This window comes from Erinaceus europaeus, chromosome X (genome assembly GCF_950295315.1).
Source record: "Erinaceus europaeus chromosome X, mEriEur2.1, whole genome shotgun sequence".
Taxonomy (NCBI): Eukaryota; Metazoa; Chordata; class Mammalia; order Eulipotyphla; family Erinaceidae; genus Erinaceus; species Erinaceus europaeus.
This window is the reverse complement of record NC_080185.1, coordinates 5306775-5326826: the sequence shown is the minus strand read 5'-3', so window position 1 is coordinate 5326826 and position 20052 is coordinate 5306775. Positions and strand designations below refer to the sequence as shown.

Genomic DNA, 20052 nt, shown 5'->3' with positions numbered 1-20052 from the left:
AGAGACGCACTTGCAGTGCTGCTTCATCTCTTGTGAAACTTCCCACTCCAGGTGGGGAGTGGGGACTTGAACTAGGATCCTTGTGCATTGGAAAGCCTTCTCTACTGATGTGCCACTGTCTGGCCCCTGCTGGGTATTCTTTACCCCAGGCTTGTTCCCCAAGGCCCCGTGGGGATTGTTTGGAGTGAGCAGCTTGCAGGTTGCTGAGGTGAGGTCTCATGTCCTTATGAGCTGTGTCCCCTGCGGTGGCTTTGCTGGGCTGAGCTTTTTGCTAGCTGAGCTGAGTCTCAACTAACTGACTGGGTTCCTTTTTCCAAAAGCAGAAATTTCAAATCAGCTTGTACAGAGTGCTCCTTCAGAATGAAGACCCCCCCCCTTTTTTTCTGACTTGGAGAATGAGGGAGCTCTGGGGCATTGCCCCAAGTGGCACTGAGCAAAGTCAGTGCAAAACAGACCCCCCAAAAAACACACACCTCCTTAAGAGAGGTCTGTGGGCTCAAGTGATTGTTGAATTGCTTAGTAATTAACTGAATTAAAGCTGAACGGTCATTGTTGACTGAAACTGCTTGTTGAGTTTTTTTGGTTTGGTTTTTTTCTTGAATAGTGAGTCTGGAGAAAGTTGGGATTTCCAAAATATGCCACCAGCTTACTGAGAGTATTGGTCCAAGTCTGTAAATTTTCCCCCCAAGAAGAGATTCCCAGGGTGTCTTTCTGTAACCTTGCATTTGATTCCTGTCTGTTTCATTAGCTCTCCTTGTAGATGGCTGGGGTGGGGGGTGTACTGTTGGACAAGGGATTAAGAAAAGATCAAGTCTGGTGATTATTTCTAGAATGGTGGACCCCCTACCCAGGAGCACCTCTTGCAGGTTTTCCCCTCCACCCCTCCTTTCCTAACTTCCTTTGTTTGTTTTCAGTTATTCCCTCTGCAATAAAACCTTGACTTTCTAGTGTGTTCTCGGACTTTTCCAGGGACTTAAAAATTCAGGAGCTTGATGCCAATAGCTGCTCTTATTGCTCCTGCTGCGTGCTCTCTTAGATGAATTCCAGTGTAGGTCCTCAGTTATTCCCTTCGCAGACACCCAAAAGGTAGATGTTTGAGTTTGCATAATTCTTTTTAAAAAATATTTTATTAATTTATTTCTCTTTTTTGTTGCCCTTGTTTTTATCATTACTGTGGTTATTATTATTGTTGTTGTTGCTGGATAGGACAGAGAGAAATGGAGAGAAGAGGGGAAGATAGAGAGGGGGAGAGAAAGATAGACACCTGCAGACCTGCTTCACTGCTTCTGAAGCGACCCCCCTGCAGGTGGGGAGCCGGGGGCTCGAACCGGGATCCTCACACCGGTCCTTGCGCTTCGTGCCACGTGCACTTAACCTGCTGCACTACTGCCCGACTCCCAAGTTTGCATAATTCTTAATGTTATGGAGTTAGGCTGTTGCTTCTAAAATGCGGATGAGTCCAACGAATGCAAAACAGTATTTGACAGACTGAGTGCCCTCACTTAAGAGTCAGATGGAGAGTAAAGTGTCAGACTGTGCCACCTGACTTTAGTACATGTGGTTGTCAGAAATAATTCAGGTGTGTTTGTTTCTTTTCTTTTAATAATATTTTAATTGTTTATTTATTTATTTTACCAGGGCACTGCTCAGCTCTGGCTTATGGTGGTGCAGGGGATTGAACCTGGGACTTCAGAGCCTCAGGGATGAGAGTCTCTTTGCATAACTATTAGGCTATCTACCCCTGCCCTGTTTGTTTCTTTTGAAGTGTTGAGATGATCTCTGCAGAAAGGGCCACAAGTGCAGTCCAGCTAGGTTCCAAGAGCCCATGCTTCTCCATTAGAGATGGAATGTTCTGCAACATGAGGCTAATCCAGTCAGGAGGTTTGAACACTGTGGGCCTACTGTGTCTGTTGATGGGTACTCAGCGACTGAGTCGACTTCAGAGTGGTTTGAATCAGCAAGTCAGTGTCAGGTCCCCCCCACCCCATTAGTCTTTCCATCTACTTCGCCTCCTGTGCTTTATTCTAGAACTGGCTCCCCCTTGTGGAAACACAGTAACTGCCAGCAACTGCAGAGCCCAAAGCTTTCCCCTGTCCTCAGCTAAGGCAGCAGGACTTGCTTCTAAAACCTTCTTTCCCAGCATCCCCTGAGCATTCGGGAACCCTAATTGCCTAAATTTGCCACTTTCCTGCTACACTGCTTCACAGAGGCTAAACTAAATGTCACCCCTCTGGGGAACCTTGGGTCAGACCCGATGTCCCCAAAGTAAAAGGTTCCAATTGAGGCCATGCTGGGCAGGTAACAGGAAGGTACCAGGGAGACTAAGCCATCAGCCATGTTGCTACAGTCAGCTGATCTCTCCACCCCAGGTCATGGAATTTCCTCACTCTGTGTGGTCAGGGGGTACTCCTCATGCTGCAGCTAGCCCCTGCCCTCCCCCTCCCTCCTCCTTGCTCTCTCGCTCTCGCTCATGCTCTCTCACCTTGGCAGAGAGAGGAGGGGACAGGTTTCCACTCTGCTGAGACAAGACTTGACCTGGGACTAAGGGTTCCATATGCTGCTGGGTCACAGTGTCCTGTTCTGTGCTGAAGGCTCGCATAAGCATGCTCTGGGGAGGGTATAGAAATGCTGAACAGTGGGTGCTCTCCCCCCCCCTATTTTGGATTCGGCAGGTTTGTGGGCTCAGAGACTCATTTTTTTTAATTTTTATTTGTTCTTGCTTTTTAAAATCCTGCCACCAGTGTTATCACTAGGGATTGGTGCCAGCACTACAAATCCACTGCTCCCCATGAGCATTATTTTGTTCACATATTTTCATTGCTAGGACAGAGACAGATTGAGAAGGAAGAAAGAGATAGAAAGAGAAGTGCAGACCTGCTTCACTACTTGTGAAGCACCTCCCTACAGTTGGGGACCAGAGGCTCAAACCCAGGTCTTTGCGCACAGTAATGTGTGTTTTCAACTGGCCCCCAAGACTCACCTTTTAAGTAGGTTTCCCGGAGCTACTCCTGGTCCCAGGAAACTGAGAATAGAACACTGTAGAGAGTGCCATGACATTCAGGTTTGTCCCTACTGCTTCTCTGTTGGCAAGACTGAAACCAGGCCATACCCCTTCTGCCAAGTGAAGACCTGCAAGCATTTTAGAGCCCTACTTTAATTTGAACTAAGCAGTCAGAACATCTGAGTACCTCAGGGCTTTCTGAAACTTGCCGGGTCTCTGTTCAGTGATTATTAGAGGGAAAAGGGAGAAGGTGGATGACTAGGCAGAGGGTGTTTCTGGTTTGTTGGTACTGGAAACTTGGTGGGTGTGAAATGTCTTATACACAAAAATGTGAAACTCAACTCCGAAAATCTTATAATATTGTAAACTCCTCTAGATTAATAATATTATGAGGTTTGGGGGGGTAGAGGTCATTTCCAGGGCTTCACTACTCTGGGGTTAAGTTTATCAGGGTAGAAATACAGAAACAGAGAGGGGGCTGGGCAGTGGAGCAAATGGTTGAGCACACAGCTAGCTCACCATGTGCAAGAACCTGAGTCCAAGCCCCCACTCCCCACCTGCAGGGGGAGGCTTCACAAGCAGTGAAACAGGTCTACAGGTATCTCTTCCTCTCTATCCCCCCTCCTCTTGATTTCTCTCTGTTCTAGATAATAAAAAAATGAAAAATGGCCACTGGGAGTGGTGTGTGCATAGTGTCTATACCAAGCCCCAGCAGTAACCCTGGTAGGGGAAGAAAAATAGAGAGAGGTAAGAACACCACAACATCAAAGCTTCCTCCATTGTGATGGGGGCTTGGCTTAAACTTGGGCTGCATATGGCAAAGCAGGTGCAGTATCCAGGTGAGCTACTGTGCTGACCCAATGAGGTGAATTTGTAAGACACCCATGAAGTAATGCCAGAGTCTCTCCAGTTTGCTGCCACTGTTTGTATCTGTTCCATTAGTTTTCACAATCCCACGGCTATTAGAAATAAGCAGTCCACCCTTCCCTTTTACAGGGGAGAAAATAAAGGTACAAAAAGGTACTACCCATAGCTCTAAAGTGGCACATCTATCATTCCGGCCCAGAATCCCTTTTTCCAAAGCAGGAGCCTGGGCCACTCAGCTGAAGAACTGTATTTTGTGGTGTTAGAGCCAACTAGATGAGAATTCAGTTCTCTGCACTCACTCCATTCATGTGCCCAAGCATCACACATGGCCAGTGGATGCGATTTTGGGCAGCTCAAACATAAAGCATCTCTTCCTTTTGGGAGAATGATTGTAGGTAATCTCAGACAGTGTTGCTTGTGGAGTTCCGAGACACTAGTCTTTAGATTATCTCATGAAGGGACGAGGAAGACTGTGTCTGAAGAACTGGGTCTTGAGTTCCAGCACCACATGGGAGCACCATGGACAACTCCATGCGTGATGGAACTGGGCTTTAGTGTGTGTGTGTGTGTGTGTGTGTGTGTGTGTGTGTGTGTGTGTGTGTGTGTGTGTGTGTGTGTGTTCTCTCTGGTTTTTTTTCTCTCTCTCTCCCTCTCCCCCTCCTCCCTCTCCCTCTCTCTTTCTCTCTCCTCTATCTGAAAATATCATACCAGAGTGGTGAAGCCCTTGCAGTAACAGGGAGAAGGGAAGGAAGGTGGGAGGGAAAGGAAGACAGAAAAAAAGGAACAAAGAAAAGGAAGAGATAAAAGGGGAGAAAGAGATCCATGATTTGAGCTGTGTGGCTTTCTTGTATTATTAATATAATTAGCATTATTAGTACCATTAGTGTATATGCATGACTGTGATGTTCAGGAACCCCCTCCACACTCAGCCAAGTGGGGTAATGGCCATTGAAAGGTCAGGGATAGGTCTCATTAAACATTCTGTCTTCCCAGTGGTGGACTACAAATCTGAACTATGGTTTTATGCTGCCTCAACTGGACACACAGACACAGTTGCCAGTGTATCCAAGGACCCCAGGACCCAGGCTTTTCCTAGCCCTCCCTTGACCTCTTGGGGCTAGTACCTGAGCATGTCCACTTCTGTGGTGACCTGAACCAGTGTTAGGGAAGGGGGTGGCTTCTCAAGTCAGCCCATCCTTGAAGGACTTTGGGCTATGAGAGTGTCTCCAGTAACCTCTATGGCTTGCTGGTCATCTCTGCTACATGATTGGTAAAGACTAGAGAAAGAAAAGAAGTTCAGAATTGACTGCCTGATCCCCTAGGTTGATAAATCCTAGAAATCTGCAAGCACCAAAAGCCTGTGGGATTAAAGCATACAACGCCATCCCATTCTGCTCCACTAGCAGGTTTGGTTGTTGAAAAGGGATGAAGAGATGTGCTTGGATGAAACTGAAGGCTCATCAGTGTTCATCATCAAAAAAGCCAGGACAGTGCCCACTTGGAAGATGCTCATGTCCCACATGACTGGGTGAGACCTGTGCCCATCTCATAATGTTCCAGGGCTCTGAGAACCCCTGGCCTGTGTGAAGCACTGTCTGGGTGCCAAGACTGTAGAGATGATTCTGACTTGGCTCTGGCCAGGAACATTCAGCCACTGGAACTAGGAAAGCAGAATAGAATTCCCAGAGTTAAGTGAACTGTGGGAGATTCTCAAAAGCCAAGTAGATTTCTCAGTGCATAAAGTTGGAGAAAGGATATTCTAGGTGACGAGGACAAGCAGCAAGGGACAGAAAGCCCAAGAACCACTGCAAGCCACAGGGGAGGTCCAGGTTCAGAGTGGGTATGGGCTCTGAAATGGGATACCACCATCAAATATAACTCATCCCATGGTCTAATCCTATGAGATCCAGGCTTAATATGGGACCCGCCAGTCCAAAAGTGTCATCAGTTATAGGAACAGCTGAATAGAAAAGCAGGGGGTTATTGGTGACAAGACAGTTGAGGGACTTATCTAAATAGCTGGACTTAGAGAGAAAGCTTCAAAAAGAGGAGGGAACCTGATTTTAGAGTTAGGGTTGCATAGTAGTTTACACCACTGTAAGAGTTTGCAGGGGAGAGTCACATATATTTACTAGTGGTGTCATAAATGTCAGGAGTCCTGATCAGTCTAACTCTGTCTAGGCCCTGTGGGAGTTGAGAAGCTGAGACTGACCCTAAGGGCAAACCTCAAGCCAGTGTTTCAAACTCTTCTGCTTTTTTAAAAAAAATCTTAATTTATTTATTTTCCCTTTTGTTACCCTTTTTTTTTTTTGCTGTAGTTATTATTGTTGTTGTTAATGTCATCGTTGTTGGATAGGACAGAGAGAAATAGAGAAAGGAGGGGAAGACAGAGAGGGGGAGAGAAAGATAGACACCTGCAGACCTGCTTCACCACTTGTGAAGTGACTCCTCTTCAGGTGGGGAGCCGGGGACTTGAACCGGGATCCTTATGCTGGTCCTTGCACTTTGCACCACCTGCACTTAACCAGCTGCACTACCACCCGACTCCCAGCTTTTCTGCTTTTTTAACCCCATAAGTTTTTTTTTGTGTGTTTGTGTGTGTTTCTCTCTTTTTATTTATTTTATTTTATTTTACAGTTGTTTCTTTTTTTTCTGATTTTTTTTATTGGGGAATTAACGTTTTATATTCAACAGTAAGTACAATAGTTTGTACATGCATAACATTCCCCAGTTTCCCATATAACAATACAACCCCCAGTAGGTCCTCTGAATCCTTCTTATTTTTTTTAATAGTTATGTATTTATTCCCTTTTGTTGCCCTTGTCGTTTTGTTGTTGTAGTTATTATTGGTGTTGTTGTTGGATAGGACAGAGAGAAATGGAGAGGGGAAGGGAAGACAGAGAAGGGGAGAGAAAGACAGACACCTACATAACTAGCTTCACTGCTTGTGAAGTGACTCCTCTTCAGGTGGAGAGCCGGGGGGCTTGAACCAGGATCCTTAGGCGCCACCTGTGCTTAACCCGCTACGCTACTGCCCAACTCCCCATAAGTTTTTTTTTTTTTTTTACCAAGTTTTTGGTTTTTTAACCCCATCTCATTGCACTAAAGAAAAGGGGTGCAAGATTTTGAGGGAAAAGGGGGGAGGTCAGTGGCACACCAGGCTGAGCACACAGATTACCATGCATAAGAACACAGGCTTGAGCCTCCGCTTCACCCCACTATAGGGGGGGAAGCTTTGTGAGTGGTGAAGCAGGTCTTCAGGTGTCTCTGTCTCTCCCCCCCTTTTTTGCCTCCAGGATTATTGCTGGGGCTTGGTGCCTGCACCATGAATCCACTACTCCTGGAGGCTATTTTTCCCCTTTTGTTGCCCATGTTGTTTTATCGTTGTTGTGGTTATTATTACTGTTATTGATGTTGTTGTTGGATAGGACAGAGAGAAATGGAGAGAAGAGAAGACAGAGAGGGGGAGAGAAAGATAGACACCTGCAGACCTGCTTCACCACTTGTGAAGCAACACCCCCTGCAGGTGGGGAGCCGGGGGCTCAAACCAGGATCCGTATGCCAGTCCTTCCACTTTGTGCCATGTGCGCTTAACCCACTGCAATGCCGCTCACCCCCCTCCCCTTTCTGTCTCTCCCTCTTACTCTCAATTTCTCTCTGTTCTATCAAATAAAATAGAGAGAAAGAAAAAAAAGGAAGGAAGGAGAAAGTGACAGCTAAAAGCAGTGAATTCATAATACTGGCACCAAGCCCCAGAAATAACCAACCTTGGTGAAAAAAGGGGGAGATTACAGAAGCCTGCCTGGCAATGATTGATTGGTTGGTTGACTGGTTTGCTTTCTGCAATTTCCAGTGCTGCCCACGGAGAAGAGGCTGACTCACTTTTTTGTGGAAGCCTCTGGGTACTGGAATCTAATGACTTTCTTCAGAACCTGGGTATCCTAACAAGTGGGTGTGTGATTAGCAGATTCTTTACCAAATGGAATCAAGCAGAAGCATACAAGTGGTGTATCTCCTTGCCAGTCAGAGCTGTGAATGTGTCTCATCTGACTCTACTTTGGTTTCTCCACTGGGAAGGGCTGGCGGTTAAATGCCTGCTCCCAGCTGCCCTACGACTAGGGACCTTAAGCATACATCCAGCTAGGCTGGTGCAGGAGGTCCTCCGTCCCTGTTAGGGTGCTGCTGTGGTGTCTGTAGGAACTTCAACCTCGTGTTTGTGTACACACACCACACACACACACACACACACACACACACACACACACCATCTGCCGTACTGATTGGGTCTTCTCCTCGGCCTCTCACAAAGAGCCTACAGCTCAGGAGGAGCTAATGAGGAGCCCTGAGCCAAAGCCTGAACCGCTTATGCTCCCTGCAAGCCTTCCCCATTAGTAGTGTGTGGGCCGGCATTAACAGGATGTTAGGTGGCAGTTCCTTAGAATTGTTTGCATGCTGGGATTATAAAAGCACCCACCTGGCTGAGAAGCAGGGTGTGAGACTCAAGGAACTGGGAATGCAGATGGGAAGTCACCTGCAGTCAGTAGTAATGGTTCTGCTCGGAGCGGTTCACTTCAGTTTGGAGTTGGGTTTTGTTGGGATGGAGTTCACAACTACCTCTCTCCAGCAGGTAGACTGTCTTCTTAGCTCCATCTTGAAGTACTTAGAATCTGTCTTTGAAATGTTGTCTGAAACCTCCCATCCCCATAAAACCTCACCTCAACTTTTCTTGCTGACACATTTTAACAGTATTTATGTTTCAAAACCGGTTTTCCATGACTGCACACACATGCACACACACTGAGGAACCAAGCCAGCCTGCATTCTCGCTCTGTTACTACTAGCTGTGTGACTTTAGGCAGCTCCGTAAACCTCTGGGCCTGGTGTTCTTCTCTGGAAATAGATATGGTGGTAGTTTCTACCTCGTTTCAGGCTGTTGAAAGGGCTATGTAAATAGACACTGAAGACTGGAAACACTTAGGCTCATGTCAGTACTCTATACACAATGTACACTCGGTGGCTTTAAGAACACTCCTGTTGTTGGAATGAGCACATCCAAAGAGTAACCGACTCCCAGCCATTCTAGACCCTTGACTGCAGGGAAAAGGACTGACTTCCAGCCATCTAGTTCAGCCTTTGGGAGAATGTGTCCCTTTCTTCTGGGACCTCTGATGGGACACTCCAAAAGACCCTTACCAAGTCAGGCTTTAGAAGCAAAGCATGGGAGCAAAGTGGCAAAATGTGTTACTAGTCTAGACAGCCTTCCTCTGCTTCTTGGGGATGCCACTGTCCCATATGTTGGGCCTTTGAGGTTATGCCATTGAGATGTCAGTGTTGCACTGACCATTCCTGGGAGTTCTGTTTGCACTGGTTCTAGCGAACGTGAGGGGTTTTGATCACCTTGGGTCCAAAGAATCAGACTCTGGGTCCTTTGTTCAGTGCTGGTGAAACCTGTGTCTTCTAGTATCTTCTAGCTGAGAAACTGCTGCAAAGGGGTCTCAGGCAGCTGGAGTACAAACACCTCTGCACTTGACTGTTTGCTTCCGCAGATCCTTCAACATGTGCGCGCGCGCGCGCACACACACACACACACACACACACACATACACCAGTTCAGAATCTGTGGTGGAGGGGGTAAATAGGAAGGAGCTCAAGGTCATTTCCTGAGGCATCTGCTACCTGGCCTAGCTTTCCTCCCTGTTTCCAACAAGACAGAGACCTCTGGAGGCAGAGGCTCCTTAAGCTGACATCCACAGAAAGTTGTGTGTTGTCCAGAACCCCCCCCTAAAAAAAATCTTACATTTTATAATGTCAGTGGGCTAGGAAGGGGGCAGAGGTCATAGCTTTGAATGCCTTTGCAGAGGAGTCTGTGGCCTAAGACAGGTGAGGCCACTCAGTCGTGTGGGTCAGTTGTCCCATTGGGTCAGGGATGTGTGAGCATGAGGCCTTGATCAGAGCAGGTGGTGGGCACGCAGCTGATGCACTGTTCAATCGGTTGTTGTAGACTCATGTAGACAAGGCCTGCGAGCTGGGGGAAGCCAGGCCCCCGCAGGTCAGCCTTGGGCGACAGGCCCCATCCTGCCAGGCCATGGGGAATGAGTCCTTCCTGCCCAGCTCCTTTGCTGAGCTGGCCCGCATCACCTCACACGGCGGCACCTCGCAGGCGGCAGCCTGGGGCGGCTGGGATCCGAAGGCCTGGATGCAGGTGCCTGCGCCGCTGCTGCCCAGCTGCGAAGCCCTAGGTAAGTTGTGGTCCCCGTGGCCTCACTTCCCTCATCTGTCAACTGCAGTGACTCCTCTGCTCAGCCTGCCACCTGCCTGCCTCACAAGGTCAATGGGAGGGACACAGGAGGTGACAGCCCAGACAGCTCTGCCCCCCTCCTACTAGGGATTTGTAGATAACTACTCCCCACAGCAGTCCAGGCTGCCCCCTCCCTCTGCCTAGCCTTCCAGCCAGCACCCCACTTCCTGCCCTGCCTCTCTGTCCCTGTTGCCCCAGCAAAAAGGAACCTGTGCTTCTGCACCTCTAAACCTCACTCCTTCTCAGTCTACCTGTTGCTCAACACTGTGAGGTGGCACTCAAGAGCTGCCAGGAACTCTGGACTCCATCAGGGGATATTGATCTTCAACCCCAGCATGACTCCCCCACATTTCAGAGGTGGAAAGTCCAATTGCCCCAGCCACTCCGGAAAATATGAGCAGGCAGGCAAAGGGGTACCGGGCTGAGACATGGCTTACTGGCAGCATAGCCATGAATGAGATGAGACAACCTCTGGATCCCACACAGAATCACATTCACGGGCACACAGAACAGACGGCAGGCTCCTCAGGCTCCTTGTTCTGGCATCTGGAATGGCGTAGAAGTGGAACCTTGAGCTGCTGCCATGTGAGAGTGACTGGGAGCTGCCAGGGCCTAAGGTCCTCACCTTTCATGGAAATCCTGCTGTCCTCTGGCACCCTCCATCCAGGGACACGGACAGAGCTGCTCTCAGCTACTGGCTTCTCTGCAGGAAGCCCAGCGCAAAGCTGCCAGAAGACAGCCTCCTCGCTATGGGATGGCACAGCAACCCAGCCTGGAGGACCTGCTCTGCTCTGGACTTTTACTAGCACTCACACACAGCCCTTCTAGGACAGCCCTGAAAGCAGCAGACAGCATCCTGGTGAAACTGAGGCACGCACTCTGAGTGTTGGCAGACACAAGAAACAAGAAGCCTGCCCTGCCTATCACAATGGAACACTGGAGTTTCTGAAGAACCTGTCCATCCCCAGGAGTATCCCCTCAGACAGGACTTCCTGTTACCTCAAGTCACTGACCCACTGTGAGCCAGGACCCACGGTAGGGGTGGGGACAGTGACCTCCAGAATTCAGATCTTGACTTCATGGGCCCCATCAGAATGCCCACTTCCCGCCATTTAGTAGGACAAGTCAGTGGGAGGGGGAATTGTTTCCAAGTCTGGCTTCTAGAAGCTGCTTTCTTGGTGGAGTCACAAACCCGGCTGAGCAGTTCACCCACCCCCTCAGACTTTTGAGCCTTTGCCACATCTTCCGAGTGAATAGCGTCTTCTGCAAGGCTGCAGCCAGCCCCGGGCTGTCTGTTAACCAGAGAGGAAGGGGGTTCCAGAGACGGAAATAGAATCCCCTTCCACCCTTCTCTCCCACTCTACTCACCTCTCTCCTCACCTCACTTCTCCAGCTCCTTTCCCCCTCTTCCTTTTTCTTTTCTTCCTTCTCACTTCTCTGCCTCCCTCTATTGTCCCTCTCTCTCATCTCCCTCCTTGTTATCCCTCCTCTTTCTGTATCATTCCCTCCCTCCAATGGGCTGTACACAGTCACCTTGACTTCCAGCCCTGCTATCCTCCCCCCTCCCCAGCCCTGGACGCTATCCACCAGAGTCTCTATCGGCTAGAAAGGCTCCTCTGGGGTGCTTCTGGGACACAGAGCAGAACTTCCTTCTGCTGGAAGGCTATGCAGGCATGTGTGTGTGGCGTGCTGTTCTGCCCTTGCTTCTCTATCCCCATCTAGTCCAGGCCCCCCTTATGAAGTGCCAGGAGACTATCCTTCTACTCTGCTGGGAGAGAACCTTCCAGGTAGTGATACTGTGCTTCGTACGAGATCCCAGTCCATGGTGGCTCAGCCACACCAGAAGCCAATAGGCCAGAAACCTGCCTCTCCTAATCATGGCAACAGATTAGGAGAAGCACCAATCCTACTACCAGGCAGCAGCTTGGCAGCTTCCTGGGCACCTGCCAGAAGCTTCTAAAAGGCAGCCCCATCTTACCCAAGTGAAAACCCTGGCTGAACAGATCTGAGAGGAACCATCAGAAATTTCCTATTGACAGCAATGTCACTAGCAGGAGACAGGCCTATTTGGGCACCTTGCCTGGTACCGCTGATAGAAAGTGAGAGTCCTCAGTGGGATCCTTGGTATCTCGGCATCTTCCCTGCAGAAACCCACCACATTGGGTCACCAGTGCCTGTCTGGCACTGAGCAACACCACGGCTTCCTCCTGGTCACTGAAAACATTTATCATTTCCTGTTTTCTCCGTTTTTGCACCATTTCTAATTGTCAGTGTCCAGAGCAGCAACTGTTTTCTCTCGGGCTTATCTTTGGAGCACATGGATGGTGAACAAAGACTGGGCCTCTGTCTGAAAAACAAAGGAAGCGGCCTGGGGCTGGGCAGACCACACAAAGACACCGGGACCAGACTGACTGGATGGCAGGCTGAGAAGGTGGCCAGGGTGGCTGCTTCCCGGAGTGGACAGCTATCACTCTATGTGGTTCTCACTTGGCAGTTTCAACTCTAGAGCAAAGGCTGGACAGTGTCCCTGTGGGCCTGGACTGCTGGGGGGAGACTGGCTTCTGTAGGGGTTCCCCCTTCAATGAAAATAGTGAGGTCCCTGCATTTCAGAGACATGGGGTGTCTGAGCCTCCAGTGTTCCATCCGGAAGGTGGGGTTTCTAGCTCTCCCTTCCAGAGCTGCTGGGATGCTCCCCACTTCTTGGGGCGGGGTGGTCATAGCAGCACTTCAAAGAGCTACTGCTGGAGGTGTGGGGAGCTCAGGCCCAAGTCTCAGCTGGAGCAGCAGGAAGAGGTGGTCTCCACCTCCCGACAGCCCCCTGGGGAGAGGCCAGCACTAGCACAGGAAGCAAGCTCAGGGAGAATAGAAAGCCCAGGGTTGGTGCTCCTGACACTCCTGGTGGCAGCTTCCCGATACCATGTGTTTGTCCTCACTGCCTTGGCAGGCCCTGAGGCTCGGAGCCTCGGCCAGGCTGGGAGCTGGCCACTGTCCCAAGCCCTGCCCAATGCTGGCCCCGTAGGCCTCAGACAAGTAGGCCTGGACGGAGGGGGCTGTGCCTCTGAAAGCAGATTCACTGACAGAAAATCCTTGGTCGTAGGCACACCCACAGGGGCCACTTGGAGGGCACAGAGACTGCAGGGGTGAACAGTTTAGACGGCAGGCCTAAACCCTTGCCACAGCTGGAGGGTGATCAGCCAGGGCCGTCTTCTGACTTGCCCTGCCCTGTGCCCGTGGAGATCCCCAGACTCAAGTAGCAATGCAACCACCTCTCCATACCATTGTCCTGCCTTCCAAGCCAGCACCTCCGAGAGTCAGCCTCCAGACTGTGCATGGCATATCAGAACACCCAGCTGAGTCCTTGCTCCCTCCTTCCCGCCGCCCTCTGAGTGAACAGCTAGTCCTATTTCCCGAGACGGACAGCTCCTGACTCGCAGTCTTGCCCAGGCAGAGTAGTGCGGGACTGTCACCTCCCTCCTACCTCCTCTGCTTCTATTAATGTAGCTTAATGATCCTTTGCTCTTTTGTTGGTCACATCTCCCCCACTGACCCTCCTTGACCAGAAAGACATTGCAATTACCTCCACCGTGTGCTCTGTGCTCTCGCTACTCAGCTGTCCCTCCCAGTCCATCCTATGCTGTTGCGGTCAGTTGGTTTTTATTTTAACCCAGGTGCCAGATCCCATTTTCATTTCTACCCATGGATTCTTGCTCGAGGGAGGGCCTTGCATGTGAATGTGTGTTGTTGTGTTCACCCATGCTTTCTGCTCCACCTAAGCCACGTCCACACAGCGATCACAAGGCTAAAGGTTCTCGGGGTGTGTGAACTAACAGCCTTCTCATCTTCTATCTAGCAAGAGAATCAGAAATCCAGGCCTACGGCAATGACTCCTGAACAGCGTCTATATATTGCCCAGCAGATGCTTCGATTTCAAGGTGAGTTGCCAGCAAGGCAAATGGTTATGTTGGAAGTTCTTGTGGGGTTTCCTATAAGGCTGGGGTCCTACGTGGAAGCCAGTGAAAGAGTACCCTAATATATGCTGTCACATAAATTGAAGGGGGCTTGTGATCTGTTAAGCAGGGGTTCTTGGGGAGGGGTGGGGGTGCCCAGTCCTCAGGTGGCTGCCAGAACACCTGCCCCTCCCCAGCTCCGCCAGACATGCATGCTGCTGGAGTGAGCTTTCAGCTGCTTCCTGTGCCATCACTTAGGGTTGGGCAAGAAGAGGCTCCTCTGTGTGTAGAGTCTGTGTGCTGGGATTCCAATCCAGATGTTTTCCATCCAGGGGCCCGCGTGTGCTCACCAGCCACGCCCCTGCTGGAGAGTTGTGGGCTGCAGTGGGCTCCACTGGCCACTGCAGCCCAAGCCAAAGACACTTTGGGAGCTGACCCCCTCTTCTCTCTTCTGCAGCCGTACAAGAACAAGTTATTAATTCCAACCGTATTCGGACCAAGGCCAGCCCCCCACCCAATCAGCACCCGAAGTCATCCGGAACCAGGCTCTCTGGGAAAAATCCAAGTTCAACAAAGACCCCATCTACCAAGAGTCACCACCAGGGAAGCCAGGCCTCAACCCCCCCACCTGCAGGCGAGCAGCAAGGCCGCTCCACTCTGTGTATGCCCATCCCCCTGCGCCTCACCCCCGTCCCTCCAGGCACCCAGGTCCCCATCTGCCCGTCTTCAATTTGTCCCCCTGGGCTGCCCCGCTATTATCCCAGCACCTTCAGCAGCCAGCCCCTGGGTCTCTACCAGTTTAGACAACCTTATGTGTCAACTATGGTCCAGTACCCCATGTTCAGTACCCCATGGCTGGCAGCAGCTGCTACCACCCCAGTCATGACCAGGGCACCAGCCCCAGAGCTGTTCAGTTATTACAATTACATCCAGCCAAATTTTTCTAGCTCCATCTTCATGGGGGCACCCATGCCAGTCCCTGAGTTCATGCCAACATTTCTACCACAGCAGGCAGATGTGTACCCCCATAACATGGTTCCAGGAGGCAGGTCTGGCCAAAACATGGGGACTCTGGCCAGCTCCAGCTCCAGTGTCAACCAGCTGGGTAGTCAGAGCCCAGTGCAGGGCGTCGTGCCCATGTCCAATGACACCAGCCCCCCCTCACAGGGTGTGGCCAGCATGGGCCCCATGAGTCCCATACAGGGCGCTGAGCCACCCAGGTCTGTGACCACTCCTGTCGCCACTGCCACTGACACTGCCACCACCTCCGTTGCTACCAGCAAGTTCTCCGGTCCTTTGGATGGGGCAGACACTCCCCTAGAGCTGCCACCCCATGATATTGTGCCCTTGTCACCGCTCGGTGATTTTCTTTCACTGTCTGACTTCAGCGAGGTGGATTTCATTGAAAAGCTATTGCGAGATATTTGTGGCACCTCAGATGAAACCTGGATGTGCAATTTGAGAATAATCGATGACCTTCTGGAGAAGTCCAATGGCCGAGATGCTTCAGTCCCGGGCTCTGACCCCATCACCCAGAGTGCTGAAGTAGCCATCCCCACCATGAACCAGGCCACCCAGACTGCTGACTCTATTGCCCAGGGTGCCAAGCCAGAGCCAATCATCCAGGTCACTGATGTGACAGCCCCGATCACTGGCCACGTTGGCCATGTCTCTGATCCGACCGCTCTGATCGCTGATCTCTCTACCCAGATCACTGGCTCCATTACAGAGATCACTAACCCAGCCGCTCCGATCACTGATGTCTCCTCCCAGATCACCAACTCCATCATGCAAATTGGTAGCCCTACCACTGAAGTCACTGATGTCTCCACCCATATTGCTGGCCTTATCACCCAGATCACTGATCCATCTTCCCAGATCACTGATCTCTCTGTCCAGATCTCTGGCCCCCTCACCCAGATTACTGACCTGTTTGCCCAGATCGCTGGCCCCATTGCCCAGATCACTGGTCCCATCGTCCAGACCGATGGCCCCATCGTCCAGATTGAAGAGCCTACTGCCCAGATCGCTGGTCCCATCGTCCAGACCGATGGCCCCATCGTCCAGATTGAAGAGCCTGCTGCCCAGATCGCTGGTCCCATCGTCCAGACCGATGGCCCCATCGTCCAGATTGAAGAGCCTGCTGCCCAGATCGCTGGTCCCATCGTCCAGACCGATGGCCCCATCGTCCAGATTGAAGAACCTACTGCCCAGATCGCTGGTCGCATCGTCCAGACCGATGGCCCCATCGTCCAGATTGAAGAACCTACTGCCCAGATCGCTGGTCGCATCGTCCAGACCGATGGCCCCATCGTCCAGATTGAAGAACCTACTGCCCAGATCACTGGTCGCATCGTCCAGACCGATGGCCCCATCGTCCAGATTGAAGAGCCTACTGACCAGATCGCTGGTCGCATCATCCAGACCGATGGCCCCATCATCCAGATTGAAGAGCCTACTGACCAGAGTGCTGATATTATAACCCAGAGCTCTGTTCCTGTCACCCAGAGTCCCAGGGAGCTTTGAATGTTTGCAGACCCCCTCCCCCATGTTGTTGAATCTTTAAAGTGGCGTGATCCCTCTCCTACCAGGAAATCCACAAGTGGCCTGAGAACCCCACAGGATGTTCATCCCCTTGTTATAATGTGAGTGGCATCAGACCACACCAACCCCCCCACATTACAAAATTATTTTACAAGCCACCTGTACATAGTTGAAAATTTTGTAAATGTTTTTCCTAGACAGTAATGATTAAAGTGTTTATACTTAGTTTTGTGACTTTGTAAATACAACGGTGGCTTTTGTTTCGGTAGAGTTGTATTTCCTATGCACTGTTTTGTGTGGAAGATGCATTGTTGCACATCTGCAGACCACCTGGTCTGCCCAGATTCCCCTTGTAAGCCAGGTTACCAAGTCACTTATGGTCTTAATACATTGAAAGCTGTTGATGTGACCACAAAGTGTTGTGTAAACTGACCATGCCAAACCTAGACACCACTTGGCCATGTGTTCTCGCATTTGCAGTAGATGTCCTAGTGCCTGTGTAATTCTTGATCGCTTTCGCAAACTGTGCTAGCTCCACTAACTCATGCCTGAAGCCCTGTGCTTGTTACTGTGACCACTCCATAGAGAACTTGGCGAGGGAACAGTTCTCTTAATTGGGGAGAGGTGGTAAAGTCCTCCCCCACAAGCTGTACCCTAGATCTGGACAGTCCTTCCTTTTCCGTTCAGAGAAGCCCTTGCTGGCCCACAGGTGGCACCCAGGCAGGTGTGATACAGAAGAACGTTGTAAGCCAATCCAGATTTGTTTTGCTGCGAGGTTGTAGTTGGGGGAAGAATCTGTACGCAGTACTTCACCAGTTGCTTTGGAGTTTGTCATTGATGGTTTCTACCTACAGTTGTTGTAATGTATAATTTAGTGTCTGTTAGGAATAGAAGCCCACTACCCAGTGTCCTGTGAACTGTTCTCAGTGTCCAGACTCCCTGTGATCACATTGTACCTGCCACTTCATGTTTCACCCTCACGTTTGAAATCTGGCATCTGTTTCAAGTCAGTGTGTTTTTTCTTCTTTGTTCAATAATAAACATCCAAGAAAAATAAGTGTCTCATTTTTATTTCTCACCCACCAGCCCACAAGCAGTCTAGCCTGTTCTCATGTCCCAGGTCCTTTCCTGAGAGGAAATAGAAGGAGATGGGAGGGCCCTTGGGGAATAGGACACCCATGGTGGGTGGGGGTGGGGCTTAATGGGGCAACCCGAGCAGATGGGATGTTGGAGGTGCTAAAGGATTAAATTTCATCACTCCATACACATCCAAAGACCTGGTGAATTCATGGGACAGCTTAGTACCCCACCACAGTCCTGGGACAAGAGGGAGCACAAAGCCTAGATAAAATTGTCCCACTCACCCCAATGCTGGAACCCAAGCAACTAGGCTGGTCTGAGGTTCAGAGGGAGAATCAGAATTCCAGAGACTTGGTTTCAAGAGCATAGTCAACGACTGCCACCTCTCCAGATTCAAAGGAGGTCTCGAAACTTTACATCAGGCTCAACCTGACGCTATTGACTGGCTACAGAAGAAGGGCAAACGCTAGAAGAAGAAGAAGAGCATTTTCATTTTCCTGAAGTTTTAAATATCTGGAGGAGGGAGCTCTATGAGGAAGACTTTGATAGAGTAAGAAGGGGAAAGCCTTTAAGAATGGAATAAATAGGGGCCTGGGTGGTGGAACACCTAGTATAGAGTGCATGTATTATACTAGAAACTTGGTTCAAGCTTCTGGTCCCCACCTGCAGGGGCGGGAAGCTTCACAGTTGGTGAAGCAGCACTGCACTGCAGTATCTCTATCCCTTTCCTCTCAATTTCTCTGTTTCTATCCAAAATAAACAAGAATGGAATAAATAATGGAATAAAAAATTGAGCCTTGAAAACACACAGCGAAAAAAGTTATGCAACATATACTCAATGAAATATTTCTCAGTGATTAAAAAGGTGATGTTGTATCCTTTGAGACCAAATGGAACAAGAGGTAATTATGGTTAGTGGAGGAAGTGAAGGGCAACTATGGGATAATTTAACACATATGTGGAACAGAGAATTGAAACTATGAACTTGGAGAGAAAAAAATAGTCACACCATATCCAAGACCTTGGGAGAACTACAGTGGTTATTGTTAGAGGGGGTGGGAGAACAGAACTTTGATGATGGGAGTGGAATTATACCCCTGTTATCTTAGTTTGTAAATCACTATTAGATAACTAATTAAAAAATACTTAAAAATACAAAATGCAAGAACCCACACTAGAGTGACTGCTCTAGTATGGAAGGTCACCTGGAACCCCACCCCCAGAGACCGTGCACAAGCCCCACCCACTTGTCGGCCCCACCCCTGCTCTCTCTTGGATGGCCCAGACAGCACTTAGAGCAGGTGCATCTGGGTGGGGTACAAACCCAGGGACTCCTGTGCACCCCAGTCTCAGGCCACCCTCTTCCCCCACAAAAAAAAAAAAAAAACCCTGCCTTGCAGGCAGAAAGTGGCTTCCTCCTCCACTTCTGATTTGACCTAAGGAGACCCTAATAAGATGGCTGGGGCTTTGCCTGCTCCCCAGGGGATGAGGGCAGGGACATGGCAGGTATGTGACTGGGCTTGCAGGTGGCACCACCTCTCTAGAAGGTAGTGATGAAGCCACCCACATACTCAGGTGACAACTGACTACATCTTCTTCCTCTGCCTGCCAGCAGATTCTACAGCCTTGCCATAGAGGTACCAGCTGGTGCCTCTTGTGTAGGGTGTGGGAGGAACACCCTGAGTCCAGCTCCAGGAAGAGTGCGGAGGGACCTGGAGGCAGAGAGGTAGACATGGGCATTACCCTACACACCTACCTGGCTCTCTGCCCACAGGGGCTCCTCAGGGGTGCCAGGTCTCAGGCAAACCCAGCCTCCTACAAGGTCACTTGGGAACCCTTGGGTATGCTGCCTTGACCCTTCCCCTTGTTTGGCCCCTGTGGAAGCAGGATCTCTCAGGCCTCCCTGTCTGCTAGAACCACCTCCCGCCACCAGTAAGCCGGGGTTCTGAGGCCCCGTGCTCTGTAGCTGTCCTGGTTCAACTTTCCTAGTGCAGCCACCTTATCCTTCTCTGAGAGTCTTGGCAGTCACAAGTGCCCCTACTCAGCTCTGCTGACATTCAGGGACATCCCCTGCCACCACTCCCCAAGTCCCCAGAATGCTGAGCTTGGCCCACTGAGGCAGTTCCATCTTCCATTTGCAGAAGGCTTACTGGCCACCCCTAGCCCATGGCATGCACAAGGCTGAGTCTGAGTGACCAGACACAGGGAAAGTCCCCCATGCTACTGTCCCTCTCCTTCTTACTGTGGTGCTGCCCACCCTGCCCTCCCTTCCCAGGCCTCTTCTCTGCTGGGTCTTCCCAGGGGGTTCTAACTTT

The 20052-nt window shown here is 50.3% G+C and overlaps 1 protein-coding gene across 8 annotated transcripts in view; it reads left to right on the top strand.

The window, feature by feature from the left end:
* Positions 1-17714, top strand: part of MAMLD1 (mastermind like domain containing 1) — a 68084-nt gene extending 50370 nt beyond the window's left edge. For 5 of the 8 annotated variants that reach the window (XM_060183053.1, XM_060183049.1, XM_060183052.1 and 2 more), the window contains 2 exons: positions 14017-14098; positions 14571-17714. In XM_060183053.1, coding sequence (XP_060039036.1) covers positions 14017-14098; positions 14571-16639 — 2151 coding nt within the window. In that variant the 3' untranslated portion in view covers positions 16640-17714. Of the gene's footprint in view, positions 1-8427; positions 10108-14016; positions 14099-14570 lie in introns of those variants that run through there. The other 3 variants (XM_060183054.1, XM_007530493.3, XM_060183056.1) reach the window with 3 other exon arrangements.
* The last annotated feature ends 2338 nt before the right edge of the window (positions 17715-20052 follow it).